This window comes from Somniosus microcephalus, chromosome 19 (assembly GCF_052327205.1).
Source record: "Somniosus microcephalus isolate GS21.2 chromosome 19, FLI_Smic_1.0, whole genome shotgun sequence".
Taxonomy (NCBI): Eukaryota; Metazoa; Chordata; class Chondrichthyes; order Squaliformes; family Somniosidae; genus Somniosus; species Somniosus microcephalus.
In genome coordinates this window covers 5957073-5974449 of record NC_141005.1, presented here as the reverse complement: position 1 = coordinate 5974449, position 17377 = coordinate 5957073, and the positions used below count along the sequence as shown (strand labels likewise).

General features: G+C 48.6%; 1 protein-coding gene across 1 annotated transcript in view; it reads left to right on the top strand.

Moving 5' to 3' along the window:
- Nucleotides 1–16935, top strand: part of LOC147103523 (syntaxin-2-like) — a 94383-nt gene extending 77448 nt beyond the window's left edge. Inside the window, exon 10 of the mRNA XM_086011891.1 lies at nt 16789–16935. Coding sequence (XP_085868017.1) covers nt 16789–16920 — 132 coding nt within the window. The 3' untranslated portion in view covers nt 16921–16935. The remainder of the gene's footprint in view (nt 1–16788) is intronic.
- Nucleotides 16936–17377: the final 442 nt, after the last annotated feature.

Below are 17377 nucleotides of genomic sequence, written 5' to 3'. Positions count from 1 at the left end.
CGATGGAGCTGAGCCGAGGGGCTTCTGGTCCCCTCGCTGGGCCTCACTCCCTCCCCACCCCCGATGGGGCCTCACTCCCTCCCCTCGCTGGGGCCTCACTCCCTCCCCCCCCCCCCCCCCCCCCCCCGATGGGGCCTCACTCCCTCCCCCCGATGGGGCCTCACTCCCTCCCCTCGCTGGGGCCTCACTCCCTCCCCCCCCCCCCCCCCCCCCGATGGGGCCTCACACCCTCCCCTCGCTGGGGCCTCACTCCCTCCCCCCGATGGGGCCTCACTCGCTCCCCTCGCTGGGGCCTCACTCCCTCCCCTCGCTGGGCCTCCCTCCCCTCGCTGGGCCTCACTCCCTCCCCTCGCTGGGCCTCACTCGCTCCCCCCCCGCCAGATGGGGCCTCACTCCCTCCCCTCGCTGGGGCCTCACTCCCTCCCCTCGATGGGGCCTCACTCCCTCCCCTCGATGGGGCCTCACTCCCTCCCCTCGCTGGGGCCTCACTCCCTCCCCCCGATGGGGCCTCACTCCCTCCCCTCGATGGGGCCTCACACCCTCCCCCGATGGGGCCTCACTCCCTCCCCTCGATGGGGCCTCACTCCCTCCCCTCGATGGGGCCTCACTCCCTCCCCTCGATGGGGCCTCACTCCCTCCCCTCGATGGGGCCTCACTCCCTCCCCTCGCTGGGCCTCACTCCCTCCCCTCGCTGGGCCTCACTCCCTCTCCCCGATGGGGCCTCACTTCCCTCCCCTCGCTGGGGCCTCACTCCCTCCCCTCGCTGGGGCCTCACTCCCTCCCCTCGCTGGGGCCTCACTCCCTCCCCCCGATGGGGCCTCACTCCCTCCCCTCGCTGGGGCCTCACTCCCTCCCCTCGCTGGGGCCTCACTCCCTCCCCTCGCTGGGGCCTCACTCCCTCCCCCCGCTGGGGCCTCACTCCCTCCCCCCGCTGGGGCCTCACTCCCTCCCCTCGAGACCTCACTCCCTCCCCTCGAGACCTCACTCCCTCCCCCCGATGGGGCCTCACTCCCTCCCCCCGATGGGGCCTCACTCCCTCCCCCCGATGGGGCCTCACTCCCTCCCCCCGATGGGGCCTCCCTCCCTCCCCCCGATGGGGCCTCCCTCCCTCCCCCCGATGGGGCCTCCCTCCCTCCCCCCGATGGGGCCTCCCTCCCTCCCCCCGATGGGGCCTCCCTCCCTCCCCCCGATGGGGCCTCCCTCCCTCCCCCCGATGGGGCCTCCCTCCCTCCCCCCGATGGGGCCTCCCTCCCTCCCCCCGATGGGGCCTCCCTCCCTCCCCCCGATGGGGCCTCCCTCCCTCCCCTCGATGGGGCCTCACTCCATCCCCCCCCTGATGGGCCCTCACTCCCTTCCCCCCCCCCCCCCCCTCGATGGGCCCTCACTCCCTTCCCCCCCCCCCCCCCTCGATGGGCCCTCACTCCCCCCCCTCGCTGGGGCCTCACTCCCTCCCCTCGCTGGGGCCTCACTCCCTCCCCTCGCTGGGGCCTCACTCCCTCCCTGGCTTCTGTGGGCTCTGTGAATCAGCGTCGAGGACAGGAGAATCTGGTTTGGGCTGTCTGGTGGTTGCATAATGTTGGAGAATAAGTTCAAAGACTTTAAGAGCATGGGGTACGCTCGAGAGAGAGAGAGAGATTATCTGTGCCAGCCGTGTGATGCTCCCTGCTCACTTGTCTCTTTTAGCTCTTGCTTAATGCTCATGTCTTGGTGCAGGGTTTAGTTTTACTTTAAGGGTATTGAGGGAACCAATTCATAGTTACGATTCACAGTGTATTGTGAAGTATTTTCTATTTCTCCCTTTTCCCTTCTTACTAATTCCACCACCTTAAACATTCACTCCCTCCACCACCGGCGCACCGTGGCTGCAGTGTGTTCCATCTACAAGATGCACTGCAGCAACTCGCCAAGGCTTCTTCGGCAGCACCTCCCAAACCCGCGACCTCTACCAACAACAACAACTTGTATTTATATTTAACGTAGTAAAACGTCCCAAGGTGCTTCACAGGAGTATTTTTAGACAAAAAAAATTGACACCGAGCCACAAGGATAAATTAGGGCAGATAACCAAATGCTTGGTCAAGGAGGTAGGTTTTAAGGAACGTCTTAAAGGAGTAAAGAGAGGTAGCGAGCCGGAGAGGTTTAGGCAGGGAATTCCAGTTTAGGCAGGGAATACCACCTAGAAGGACAAGGGCAGCAGGCGCATGGGAACACCACCACCTCCAAGTTCCTCTCCAAGTCACACACCATCCTGACTTGAAGTATATCGGCCGTTCCTTCATCATCGCTGGGTCAAAACCCTGGAACTCCCTCCCTAACAGCACTGTGGGAGCACACGGACTGCAGCGGTTCAAGGCGGCGGCTCACCACCACCTTCTCAAGGGCAATTAGGGATGGACAATAAACGCCTGCCTTGCCAGCGACGCCCACACCCCATGAATGAATAAAAAATAAACCTTCCCGTTTTTTTTAACTCCCAAGCTTTCAGCAGTATGAGAAGGCTGGGCGGCCCTGACGGTGGGTAGTCTATCCATGAAAAGGGGCAACACTGATGTGGTCAGTAGCTGTTCACCCCAAACGCTAGTGGCAACTTCCTGCAACCAACATTGGTAGAAAGAGGAGGGGTGAGGGAGAATATTGTAACAAAGGGTCTACATACAAATTGCGAAATTCACAAGTAAGAATGGAAGTCGGGCAAAACTTGAACTTTAACAGCCCAATTCTCAGTAACGGGGCGCCTGTTGAAGTCGAGGGTCAAAGAGGCAATTAGAAGTGTTTCTGCAGGGAGAAGGGGCTGAGAGTTGGAGGAGGAAGAAATGGGTGAGTTTGGGATCAATTAAAACTCTACAGGTCTGTCTGATCTAATGGCCCGCTCTTTCTAAAAGTTCTTGTGATCCATCTCACTCCTGAATCATTGCACCTTCCTCACTCATGAACACATTCTGTATTTTGACAGATCCCTGTCAAATATCAGAAGTTTCGCAGTGCGAGGAGGCCATTCGGCCCATCAAACCTGTTCCGTAGAGTATCCTCTGTGTCTGTTTTGTTATGACTGGAATATGTGTTTCCTTCTTCTGTTGAGAGATCCTCCAACTGTGTTTCCTGCATTCAGGAATGATGGTGATGACAGTTAGAAAGAAAGACTTGCATTTATATAGCGCCTTTCACCACCTCAGTACGTCCAAAGTGCTTTACAACCAATGAAGTACTTTGAAGTCTAGTCACTGTTGCAATGTAGGAAACTTGGTAGAAAATTTGTGCACAGCAAGCTCCCACAATCAGCAATGTGATAAAACATATAAGATTCTGAGGGAGATTGACAGGGTAGATGCTGGGAAGTCTAGAACTAGGGGTCACAGTCTCAGGATAAGGGGTCGGCCTTTTAGGACTAAGATGAGGAGAAATTTCTTCACTCGGAGGGCTGTGAATCTTTGGAATTCTCTACCCCAGAGGGCTGTGGATGCTCAGCCGTTGAGTATATTCAAGGCTGAGATCGATAGATTTTTGGACTCTCGGGGAATCGAGGGATATGGGGATCGGGCGGGAAAATGGAGTTGAGGTCGAAGATCAGCCATGATCTTATTGAATGGCGGAGCAGGCTCGAGGGGCCGTATGACCACCTCCTGCTCCTGATTCTTATGTTCTTATAACCAGTTAATCTGTTTTTATTTTAGTGATGTTGGTTGAGGGATAAATATTGGCCAGGACACTGGGGAGAATTCCCCTGATCATCTTCAAAATAGTGTCGTGGGATCTTTTATGTCCAGAGAGAGCTGACGGGGCCTCAGTTTATCGTCTCATCTGAAAGACGGCACTCCCTCTGTCCTGCACTGGAGTGTCAGCCTAGATTATGTGCTCAAGTCTCTGGAGTGGGACTTGAACCCACGACTTTCTGACTCGGAGGACCCGTCTGCCTTCTTAGATGGATTGTAAAAGATCCCGTGACACTATTTTGAAGGTATATATCAATGATTTATACTTCAATGTAGGGGGCATGATTAAGAAGTTTGCAGATGATACAAAAATTGGCCGTGTGGTTGATAATGAAGAAGAAAGCTGCAGACTGCAGGAAGATATCAATAATCTGGTCAGGTGGGCCGAACAGTGGCAAATGGAATTCAATCTGGAGAAGTGTGAGGTAATGCATTTGGGGAGGGCTAACAAGGAAAGGGAATACACTATAAATGGTAGGACACTGAGAAGTGTAGAGGAACAGAGGGACCTTGGAGTGCATGTCCTGCTATCTTCAGGGATCTGTGGACAGGTAGATAAGATGGTTAGGAAGGCATACGGAATGCTTGCCTTTATTAGCCGAGGCATAGAATATAAGAGCAGGGAGGTTATGCTTCAACTGTATAAAACACTAGTTAGGCCTCAGCTAGTGGTCACCACATTGCAGGAAAGATGTGATTGCACTAGAGAGGGTGCAGAGGAGATTTACAAGGATGTTGCCAGGACAGAAGAATTTTAGTTATGAGGGAAGATTAGATAGGCTGGGGTTGTTTTCTTTGGTACAGGGGAGATTTAATTGAGGTGTATAAAATTGAGGGGCCTAGATCGAGTGGATAGGAAGGATCTATTTCCCTTAGCAGAGGTCAATAACCAGGGGGCATAGATTTAAAGTAATTGGTAGAAGGATTAGAGGGGAGTTGAGGAGAACTGTTTTCACCCAGAGGGTGGTGGGGGTCTGGAACTCACTGCCTGAAAGGGTGGTAGAGGCAGAGACCCTCATTGTATTTAAAAAGTGCTTGGATATGCACTTGGTCCGTAGCCCTGTAGGTTACGGCACTTCAAGAGCTGGAAAGTGGGATTAGGCTGGAGAGCTCTTGTTTGGCTGGCACAGACACGATGGGCCGAATGGCCTCCTGTGCTGTAAATTTGTGTGATTCTGTGAATTACACACAGTAACAAAGAATACAATCAACAATACTGGCGAAGAATCACTCCTCAATGCACACAACCCGCTGAGGTCATTAACCGAGTGACACTTTATCCATCACTTTATCGTTTAAATGAATAGCGCCTCTGTCTTGTAACATGGTGGTGAACATTTTTCCTCAGGGTTGATGTTGGACTAATTATAATTCTCCGAGTCTTTTATTTTTGGAGGCCATGTTTGTGCTGACTCTTTGCCAGCACAATCCCAAACTAACCCCACTGCCCAGCCCTCCCCATAGTCCTGTATCATCATCTGTCTCAAATATTGATCCCATTTTTCCTTGAAGGATGTAATGGTCCCTGGATGAACCACTCCCCGTGGCAAAGCATTTGCTGCTCCGATCGCTCGCGGTCTTCTGCCTTATTCTGTTGACAGTGCTAGTTTCGCCCAGCCCATTTATTTGTGGGACTTGAACCCACAACCTTCTGACTCCGAGGCGAGAGTGCTACCCACTGAGCCATGACTGACACCTGCTTACGATATTCCTTGTCCCAGTATTTATTCTATTTCTTAGACACAATCCTCATATTTACAGGGATCCTGAGAATATTGGCCAAATCCTAGCCTATTTTCTCCCGTGCCTCTGTTGAAACAGTGTGCAAGACAATCTATCTTAATGAGTTAAGAAATTGGACACCAATCTTTGCATGGAGTGTGCCCGTGGTCTTAATTCTTTGACATTCTGTGTGTCATGGGCCTCGCCCTTCCATACGGTTGCAGTGGATCCCCAAACCAGATTTTTAACTGGGTGTTTTTCATAAGGAATTAATTTAACACATTCGAAACTGAAGTGCTGAATCTTTTGCAGCAACAGAATTTGAGAATATTGATTCAGCCACACATGCACTTGCAAATCCCCATGGAAACTCCCTCAGGGCAATGGGATAGCATCATGGGCTGGGTGAAACTAGCACTGTCTACAGAATAAGGCAGAAGACCGCGAGCAATCGGAGCAGCAAATGCTTTGCCACGGGGAGTGGTTCATCCAGGGACCATTACATCCTTCAAGGAAAAATTGGATCAATATTTGAGACAGATGATGATACAGGACTATGGGGGAGGGAGCTGAGCAGCGGGGTTAGTTTGGGATTGCGCTGGCAAAGAGTCAGCACAAACATGATGGGCCGAATGGCCTCCTTCTGTGCTGGAAACTTCTATGGTTAGTAGCAGAGCCTCCAAGAGTGAATGTCCTCACCTTGCATTTATCTGAATTTCTTCTCGTGAAGTTCTCCCTGCATTTATCGTGGTACTTTTCGCATTACTCCATTTATTAGTTTCTGCTTCTTCTCGCTCAGTTCCGTGTGCCACACTTTATATAAATCACAGCCGAGTGCATTTCCTTTTAAGAAAGTGTGCAGACAGAAAGAACCCATTTATTTCCTGGTGGGTTTGTTGACCTAGAGAGACTGTTGAGGCAACAAGGAGAGGAGCCAGACATCAGGAGAACCTTCCAACAAGGAACTCTGGAACATAGGAAGAGGAGGAGGCCGTTCAGCCCCTCGAGTCTGTTCCACCATTCAAATAGATCATGGCTGATCTGTACTTCAATTCCATTTATCTGCCTTAGCTCCATATCCCTTGGTACTCTTACCCAACATAAATATCTGTCAATCTCAGCATCCACTGGGGGAGAGAGTTCCAGATTTCCAGCGCCCTTTGTGGGAAGAAGTGCTTCCTGACATCATCGTTGAACGGCCTGGCTCTAATTTTAAGGTTCTGCCCCCTTGTTGGAACATAAAAACATAAGAAATAGGAGCAGGAATAGGCCACTTGGCCCCTCGGGCCTGCTCCGCCATTCAATAAGATCATGGCTGATCTTGGGCTCAAAGCCACTTCCCTGCCCGCTCCCCATAACCCTTGACTCCCTTATCATGTAAAAATCTGTCTCTCTCCACCTTAAATGTATTTAATGGCCCAGCCTCCACAGCTCTCTGGGGCAGAGAATTCCACAGATTTACGACCCTCTGAGAGAAGAAATTCCTCCTCATCTCAGTTCTAAAAGGGCGACCCTTTATTCTGAAACTGTGCCCCCGAGTTCTAGATTTCCCCACGAGGGGAAACATCCTCTGGACTCCCCCCTACCAGAGGAAATAGTTTCTCTCCATCTCCCCTATCGAATGCCATAATCACTTTAAACACCATCAGTTAGATCTCTCCTTAACCTTTTGAACAGTGATGATGGGCTTCTGATTGATGCCAGAGCCTAGTTAGAGCCCTTCCTCACAAGACTCACGAGAACGACCACGGCGGTCGGCCAGGCGAGCAGCTGCACTCAGCTCCAGCTACCTGCGAGCAATTCCAGGGGAGATCTGAGAGTCTTAGACAGAAAAAAAGAACTTGTATTTCTACAGACCCTTCTATGACCTCAGGACGTCCCAAAGCGCTTCACAGCCAATGAAGTGTTGTAAAGTGGGAAACACAGCAGCCAATTTGTGCACAGCAAGCTCCCACAAACTGCAAAGTGATAATGACCAAATAATCAGTTTTTAGTGATCTTGGTTGAGGGATAAATATTGGCCAGGACACCGGGGAGAACTCCCCCTCTGCTCTTCAAATAGTGTCATGGGAGCTTTTATACCTCCCGAAATGGCAGTCGGGGCCTCTGTTTAATGTCTCTCTGAAAGACGGCACTTCCGACAGTGCATTGCTCCCTCCGACAGTGCGGCGCTCCCTCAGTATTGCCCCTCCGACAGTGCGGCGCTCCCTCAGTATTGCCCCTCCGACAGTGCGGCGCTCCCTCAGTACTGTGCTGAAGTGTCAGCCTGGATTGTGTGCTCAAGTTTGTGACTCAGAGGTGAGATTTCTACCACTGAGCCCAGACTGACACTCTGTAGGTGGTCATTTTTACAAGTCTGTGCTGCCAGTGGGTGAGACACAGACCTGGGAAAGATGAACTTTGTGGTAAACAGCTACAAAATGTATTCGGTCTTATTTGTAAAATTATATGTGAAGAGAGGAAATTAAACCAATGAAGCTTTATATTAGGAAATTCTGCAACTGGTTCGTTGAAGAATAAAAGAAAGATTTGCATTTCTGTAGCGCCTTTCACAGCCTCAGGACGTCCCAAAGCGCTTCACAGCCAATGAAGGACTATTGAAATGCAGTCACTGTTGTAGGAAATTCAGCAGCCGATTTGCGCACAGCAAGCTCCCACAAACAGCGATGTGACAGTGACCAGATCATCTGTTTCTTAGTGAAATAACAACAGAAAATGCTGGAAACACTCAGCAGGCCCGGCAACACCTGTGGAGAGAGAAACGGAGTCCACGCTTCGGGTCAAAACCCCTTTGTTTTTTAGTGATGTTGGTTGAGAGATAATTATTGGCTCCAGGACACCGGGGATAACTCCCTGCTCTTCTTTTAAATAGAGCCTTGGAATCTTCTACATCTACCTGAGAGAGCAGACGGGGTCTCGGTTTAACGTCTCATCTGAAAGACGGCACCTCCGACAGTGCGGCACTCCCTCAGCACTGCACTGGGAGTGTCAGCCTAGATTTTTGTGCTCAAGTCTCTGGAGTGGGGACTTGAACCTGCTGACTCCGAGGCACGGGAGCTAATTTATGCTTGGTATCGGTAGCAGGCTTGTGCTTTTGTAAGGCGTTTCAAGAGAAATTGATTAAAATAATTAGAGTAATGAATGTGATCCTTTTAAAGTAATTGGTCAATCACAGCCTAAGTTTACACATCGATTATCTTCTGGCATTACATTGACGTGCTAACCCTGGGTGAAGCTTCTGTGTCACTGCAGCAGAGAGGCTGGGGATCGGGGGCTTTCACCCTATCCTCATCTACATGTCTCTGCTTATTCCAGCTCTGCTGTAAGTCTGTGTTCCTCCCACAACAGTCTTCATGTGAGCTGGAGTTTGGTCTTTGATGTGTCTGTGGTCACGTTGTATAACTCCATTTAATGGAGGGGCGAGGCAGTGGTGACACAGGTGAGTTTGAAATGCTTTGTTAAATCTTTGTGTGCATTTAACCATCACTAATTTAGTAACTCAGAATTATTAATCCCCCCTCCAGGCATCATAGTGAACTATTCTAACCTTCGTGAGCATCCTGATGTTCTGATGATTTGTGTTTTCAATTCATAAAGGATGTGATTTTCCTCTGAGTGTTTATAGAATCTCAGAATCATACAGCACAGGAGGCCATTCAGCCCATTGTGCCTGTGCCGGCTCTTTGCAAGATTCTCTCCAATTAATCCCACTCTCCCCCGCTCTTTCCCCAGAGCCCTGGAATTTTTTTGCTTCACTTATTTATCCAATTCCTTTTTGAAAGTTATTATTGAATCTGCTTCCACCGCCCTTTCAGGCAGCGCATTCCAGATCATAATGACTCACTGCATGAATTTTTTCCCCCTCATTTTGCCTCTGGTGCAGTCCGTGTGGTGAAGGTGCTCCCACAGTGCTGTTAGGGAGGGAGTTCCAGGATTTTGACCCAGCGACGATGAAGGAACAGCCGATATATTTCCAAGTGGGGACGGCGTGTGACTTGGAGGGGAACTTGGAGGTGATGGTGTTCCCATGCACCTGCTGCTCTTGTTCTCTTGATCTAAGTTATGTGCGGCCCCGAGAGTTGCTTTAAGATTTCCTGTTATGGAGTCTTATCGACAGCTGATTAAAATGTTACAGACAAAGGGCGTATTTGCCTAGATGTTTGTGATCAAATGTTTCCGTGAGAGATTATTTCCCCGCATGTGTTGGCACATCCTCAGTGAGTGACATGCCTGTGGGACAGTGTTAATTGTCACTGCCCTGAGAGTGTCTCTCACTGGAATTTCAGTCAAAGAATTCTGCTTTTAATATTTCAAACAATTGGCCTTTTCCACTCGCGGAATTGTAAATCTTTCGAAGCAGTTGGACTCAGGATTGGATCGGTCTTTGTTCTGTGAAGCGTGGGATGCGATGTGATGTGTTTTTCAGTAGCTGTGCTTGTTGATTTATACTTGCTGGAGTTACAAAGACACAGTAAGGGTTTGTATTGATGGCCAGCACTCCCTGCTTTAAATAAATGAACTCTTAAGTGTGTGCATATAAACTGGCTTTTTCAACTGATCAGGTATTTTTACATAGAATGTACAGCACAGAAACAGGCCATTCGGCCCAACTGGTCCGTGCCGGTGTTTCTGCTCCACACGAGCCTCCTCCCACCCCTCTTCATCTCACCCTATCAACATATCCTTCTATTCCTTTCTCCCTCATGTGTTTATCGAGCTTCCCCTTAAATGTATCTCTGCTATTCGCCTCAACCACTCCCTGTGGCAGCGAGTTCCACATTCTCACCACTCTCTGGGTAAAGAAGTTTCTCCTGAATTCCCGATTGAATTTATTAGTGACTATCTTATATTGACGGCCCCTAGTTCTGGTGTCCCCCACAAGTGGAAACATCTTCTCTACCTCTACCCTATCGAACCCCTTCATAATTTCAAAGACCTTGATCAGGTCGCCCCTCGGCCTTCTCTTTTCTAGAGAAAAGAGCCCCGGCCTGTTCAGCCTTTTACTTAAAGCAAGTTAATGATTTTGTTAAAATAACAGGCAAGAATTTCAGGTGAGCGTACGTTTGTTATTAATATCATGGAGTGATTTGATTCCCATCCTGCTGGTGACGCTCTTTGAGTTTGTAAAAGAAAAAAATAACACGATGAGTATGGTGAGCTTGATTGAAATCTGTTTCTGGCGAAGCAGGGATAAAACTCGGTAAACATGGGTCAGAATACACCTCCGCACAAGGACATGTTTCTCGGGCATGTTCTTGTGAAGGATGAGAATTGTTTGTATCTCTTTAGAACGATGGAGGTTCCGCTTTAAACTCACTGCCCGGTGTAGACCGAGTTATATCCTGGTGTCAGCTGTGGCTCAGTGGGCAGCACTCTCGCCTCTGAGTCAGATGGTTGTGGGTTCAAATCCCACTCCAGGGACTTGAGCATAACATCTGGTGCAGTACTGAGGGAGTGCCGCACTGTCGGAGGTGCCGTCTTTCAGATGAGACGTTAAACCAAGGCCCCATCTGCTCTCTCGGGTGGATGTAAAAGATCCCATGGCACTATTTCAAAGAAGAGCAGGGGAGTTCTCCCCGGTGTCCCGGCCAATCCCTCAATCAACATCACTAAAACAGATTATCTGTTCATTATCTCACTGCTGTTTGTGGGAGCTTGCTGTGCACAAATCAGCTGCTGCGTTTCCGCCATTACAACAGTGACTGCACTTCAGAAAGTACTGGGAGTGTCGACCTAGATAATATGCTCAACCCAGGACATTTTGACCCAGAGGCGAGAGTGCTGCCCACTGAGGCACGGGTGACACTGCGTCACGCAATCTTTGTGATGAGATTGGCGACTCGGTCCCAAAACACCACAGTGCCTGTTTTACGAATTAGCGCTCAGATGCAGATGTTCACACGGCTGGAGTGCCTGTCGAGAATTCGGATATGGGGCCAGAACGAAAGGTGGGGAGGGGCGGTACATGCCGCCCTCTGTGAGCAGATTTGCACTACGAGCTCCCTTCATGGAGCTCAATGCTGGGAGCGCTAAGTCTTCAAATCTACTCTCGTATAAACTGGGGAGGGGGCAACTTAGAGCAACATCATTTACTAGAATGGTTCCAGGGATGAGGGACTTCAGTGATGAGGTGAGTCTGGAGAAGCTGGGACTGTTCTCCTTAGAGCAGAGAAGGTTAAGGGGAGATTTAATAGAGGTGTTCAAAATCATGAAGGGTTTTGATCGAGTAGATAAGGAGACACTGTCTCCAGTGGCGGGAGGGTCGGTAACCAGAGGACACAGATTTAAAGTGATTGGCAAAAGAACCAGAGGGGAGATGAGAAGACATTTTTTTACACAGCGAGTTGTTGTGATCTGGAATGCGCTGCCTGAAAGGGCGGTGGAAGCAGATTCAATAATAACTTTCAAAAAGGAATTGGATAAATACTAGATAATGAAAAATTTGCAGGGCTGTGGGGAAAGAGCAGGGGGGAGTGGACTAATTGGAGAGAATCTTTCAAAGAGCCGGCACAGGCACGATGGGCCGAATGGCCTCCTCCTGTGCTATAAAATTCTACGATAATTAACCTCCTCTAGTGTATAGCTGTTAATTAATAAAACATTTCATGGCAGATTGCCAAACAGATATCTGTTCAGCAAGTAAATAGCCGAAGATATTTGAGAGCTGCTCCATCCTTTCCGTACTCAAGCTTTCTGTTAGTCTACACCCAGGAATTGCAGTGTTTGAACGTGTTAGTGTTTGTTTTGTTGTAAATGGAGCAATATTGAGAGGCACCTCAGTCACCGCACTCCCTGACACTGGAGTGGGCTTTAGGAAGCGTTCTCCCTCGGTGAATCTAATTCATATCCCCACAGTCGGCAGCTTTTAATCCTTCGCTGGCAGGCTGAGTGCTTTGAGCAGATGCTGTGCCTCTGTGTGGAGCCGTTACTCAGTCCTCCAGCCAGCCTCAGCCAGACAGCTCACCCACAGCTCTCTCTTCTTTCACCGTCAAATTGAAGTTGTTGTAATTGTTCGCTCGTAGAAGAGGAATTGACTTTCGACAGCAAGGAGAGAATTGTAAGATTGGAGGGATCGTTCCATGCAGTAGAAATGGAGTGAAGCCAAGATAAGGGAATAAGTTGAATTATTGCTTTGTATTGTAGAGGGTAAAGCCTGGTAAATGAATTTAGGGCTGGTCACTCGGTTTTACTTTTTAAAAAGATGCACTGATAACATGCTGACATCAGTTCAATGCTGATATATTGATGGGTACCAGACTGGTGCCCGTGCGTTCCTGATGAACTGCTTTCATTTGGTACCAATGGATTTATAAAGAGAGCCCATATTTCATCTGCATGGGATCTTACTTTGAGTGGGCATTCAGATGCCTTGTCTCTAGATGGGACAGTGTGCCTGTACAACACCGAGGAGGAAGGTAAGCCAGTAACATTCGCTACTAACGATGTTTTGATGTAGAAATGGAACTGTCTTTTGATCAATAAACTGCCAGTGTCGGCTGCAAAGTCGCTCTCACCTCTTGAGTCAGCAGGTCATGGGTTCAAGTCCCACTCCAGAGATTTGAACCCATAATCCAGGCTGACACTCCCAGGGCAGTACTGAGGGAGCGCTGCTCTGTCGGAGGTGCCGTCTTTCGGATGAGACATTAAACTGAGGCCCCATCTGCTCTCTCGGGTGGGTGTAAAAGATCCCCTGCCACAGGTAGAGTTCTCCCCGGTGTCCTGGCCAATATTTATCCCTCAACCACTATCACTGAAATATTATCACTTGCTGTTGGTGGGAGCTTACTGTGCGCAATTGGCTGCCGCGTTTCCCACATTACAACAGTGACTTCAAAAGTGCTTCATTGGCTGTAGAGTGCTTTGGGACATCCTGAGGTTGTGAAAGGTGCTATATAAATGCAAGTTCTTTCTTTCTTTGAACACATACCTGGTTTGACACTTACTGAGGGAGTGGCACCATTGCCAGTAATGTCCTTTCAGTGAGATGTTAAACAGAGGCACTGGTGGTTTGAGTAGATGTTGCAGATCACAGGGCACTACATGAGGAGCAGGGGCTTCTCCTGGTGTCCTAGGGCCAACATTTCTCCCTCAACCAACACCTCCAAAGAAACAGATAACTTGTTTTTGGGATCTTGCTGTACGCAAATTGCTTTCCTATGTAACAACAGTGACGTAACTCGTCGTCTGTGCAGGAGTTGTGGGATGTTTCGGAGAGAGTTGATGAGGCACAGTATACATACAAGTCCTGTACCTCCTACTATATTTACTAATTGTATTGGAAGCTTTTCCCAATAAACTAAATAAGCGTTGGAATGACTTCTGAAAGTCCTGTACAAAATGTGCTGAACATATTCAGTCCAACACCGGCATCTCCACATCATATTCAGGGAAGGTAGATTAAGCACAACAGCCGTGAAACCGCTGTTGGATTAAATACTTTCACATCACTACCTTCTGTCCACCATTGGAGTAAAGATGTTGCTATATTAGGTTGAAGTGGGGTAACTCCAACAGCAGAGAACTGTCATATTAACAAATTGAATGTTCTCTTAATGCCAACAACAGCTACAACTACAACTTGTATTTATATAGCGCCTTTAATGTCGTAAAAAGTCCCAAGGCGTTTCACAGGAGTATTTTAAGGCAAAAAATTTGACAGCAACAACTTCTAGATTTTAACCTCACTACAGTTTCTAACAAGTCTGGCCTATAGAGGGCGCTTTCCTAAGGGGCACGCATGCTTCCTGCCACAGTTACCCTCACACTTTGTTAACACTCTAGAAAAGAGAAGGCTGAGGGGTGACCTGAACGAGGTCTTTACCCTATCAAACCCCTTCATAATCTTAGACGTAGAGAAGATGTTTCCACTTGTGGGGGAGACCAGAACTAGGGGCCGTCAATATAAGATAGTCACTAATAAATCCAATCGGGAATTCAGGAGAAACTTCTTTACCCAGAGAGTGGTGAGAATGTGGAACTCGCTACCACAGGGAGTGGTTGAGGCGAATAGTATAGATACAGTTAAGGGGAAGCTGGATAAACACACGAGGGAGAAAGGAATAGAGGGTTATGTTGATGGGGTGAGATGCAGAAGGGGTGGGAGGAGGCTCGTGTGGAGCATAAACACCGGCACGGACCAGTTGGGCCGAATGGCCTGTTTCTGTCCTGTAATTCTATGTAACACGCTGTTATAACACATTGTTATAAAATGGTGTATCCTTCAAATAACAAAAGGCTGTGGATGCTGGGACTAGGGATGGACAATAAATGCTAGCCATGCCAGTGACACTTGGAGCTTTCAAGACTGAGAGCGCTAGATTTTTGTTAGGTACGGGTATCGATGGATATGGAGCAAAGGCATGAACTGATTGAATGGCGGGGCAGGCTCGAGGGACTGAATGGCCTCCTCCTGTTTCTAATATTACTATGTTACTGTGAGCAACACTGCAAGAGATCTGCTTGTATCGGTATTTCTTTGTTAGTGTACACACCGCATCATAGTGAAGCTGTACAGAGCTAGAGTTTGAGTCTAAGCACAGATACAGGAAAATGTATGGCATCTGTTATCTAACATTCTTCAGAGTAAACGAAAGAGTAGGAGCAGGAGGAGACCATTCAGCCCCTCGAGCCTATACTGCCATTCAATGAGATCATGGCTGTTCTGTATCTTAACTCCATTTATCTGCCTTGGTTTCATGTCCCTCACCCAACAAAAATCTATTCATCTCAGTTTTGAAATTTTCAATTGACCTCAAAGCTTTTTCGAGGGAGAGTTCCAAATTGGAGTGGACAGGAAGCACCTGTTTCCCTGAACAGAGAGGTCAATAACCAGGGGGCACAGATTGAAAGTAATTGGTAGAAGGATTAGAGGGGAGTTGAGGAGAACTTTTCACCCAGAGGGTGGTGGGGGTCTGGAACTCACTGCCTGAAAGGGTGGGAGAGGCAGAAACCCTCATCACATTTATAAAGTACTTGGATACGCACTTGAAGTGCCGTAACCGACAGGGCATCGGACCAAGAGCTGGAAAGTGGGATTAGGCTGGAGAGCTCTTTTTCAGCCGGCACAGACACGATGGGCCGAGTGGCCTCCTCCTGTGCCGTAAATTTCTGTGATTTCCACTACCCTCAGTAGTAGTTTTTCTGAATTTGGTCAAAGGAAGAAATGAGTTATAAGAAAAACGTGTACAATTATCAGTGTAAACTCTCTGAGATAATTATCGTTAACAAAATGCGGCACGTGTTGTGAGAGGATTTTGTGTTCTGTCTCTCTCCCATGTTGCATCATAATGTGTGTAACTGTGAATTGACACACTCCCTCGCTGTGAAACACTTCCTAATGGTTATTAACTGTATAAAATATTAAGTAGCTGCTTCTATCCAGCCTCATTTCTACCAACGATAACCCTTCCCCACAAACAATGGAAAGCTGGCTCATTACTGGATCTATTGTTGTGTGTCGGCCATGACTCAGTGGGTAGCACTCTCGCCTCTGGGTCAGAAGGTTGTGGGTTCGTAGTCCCACTCCAGCGACTTGAGCACAAAAATCCAGGCTGACGCTCCCAGTGCATTACTGAGGGAGTGCTGCACTGTCGGAGGGGCAGTACCAAGGGAGCGCCGCACTGTCGGAGGGGCCGTCTTTCGGATGAGACGTTAAACCGAGGCCCCGTCAGCTCTCTCCGGTGGACGTATAAGTTCCCAGGACATTATTCGAAGAAGAGCAATGGAGTTGTCCTGGTCTTATGGCCAACATTTACCTCCCAGACAGATTATCTGGTCATTTATCTCATTGCGGTTTGTGGGATCTTGCTGGGCAGAAATTGGCTGCTGCGTTTCCAACATCACAACAGTGACTACACTTCGAGAGTACTTCAGTGGCTGTAAAGCACTGGGACGTGGTGAAAGGCGCTGTAGAAATGCCAGTCTTTCTTTCTTCGATCCCTGGGCCCTCTTCATTCTAGCTGCTGGTTTATTTCACATTTTGCAGGTTAACCAACCCAATTTACATTTTTTTTTAAACCATTAAATTGATTTAATTTTGGAAGTGGCTCGAGCTCTGCCAGTGGATTTTATGCTAGTTGATAATGCAGTTTAAAAAGTCAACTTAAAATAGAAAGCGCTAGAATATTCCACTCCCGTGGCCTTAATTGAAGAGACATTTTTTCTATAATAAAGGCTTATTAATTCTTGCTAAAAGATGCAAATTCGGCAACTGTTAATTTTTAATTTGTGCGATCATTGACGGTGTCTGACAGTTGGTAGGTGGATGTATTAATATCATTGTTATGACAAAACGTCGTAATCCTGATGCCCCCAGCAGTGATTCAAATAATAAAGCAATAGTCCGATTATTTCACAGGTTGATTGTGTTGTGCTCTGTGGCAGGATAAAGATGGTTGTGTGCCACGTTCAAATACTCAGCTTCTTGAGGCTGTCAAAAAGCTGGAGGAGAGCTGTTGCAAAATGCAAGAAGAGAACATTAGTCTGGTAAGGCCCCAAGTCAGAAAGCAGTGGGGTAATGGTGGCCGCGTTTGCAGATGTGGTACATTTATCCACTTACCGACTTTCCGAGGGTTAGAGTGGCGACTGGTAAAGGCAAAGAAGCACTTTGTCTCTCCAGGTGTTGTATGTACACCGACCAATGGAGAGAGGAGGGGTGAGGAGAGCTCAAGAGGGAACCAAAGGAGAGAGAAGGGGATTGACAGGGTAGATGCTGAGAGGCTGTTTCCCCCGGCTGGAGAGTCTAGAACTAGGGGGCATAGTCTCAGGATAAGGGGCCGGCCATTTAAGACTGAGATGAGGAGGAATTTCTTCACTCCGAGGGTTGTGAATCTTTGGAATTCTCTACCCCAGAGGGCTGTGGAGGCTCAGTCATTGAGTATATTCAAGGCTGAGATCGATAGATTTTTGGACTCTGGGGGAATCAAGGGGTTTGGGGATCGAGAGAA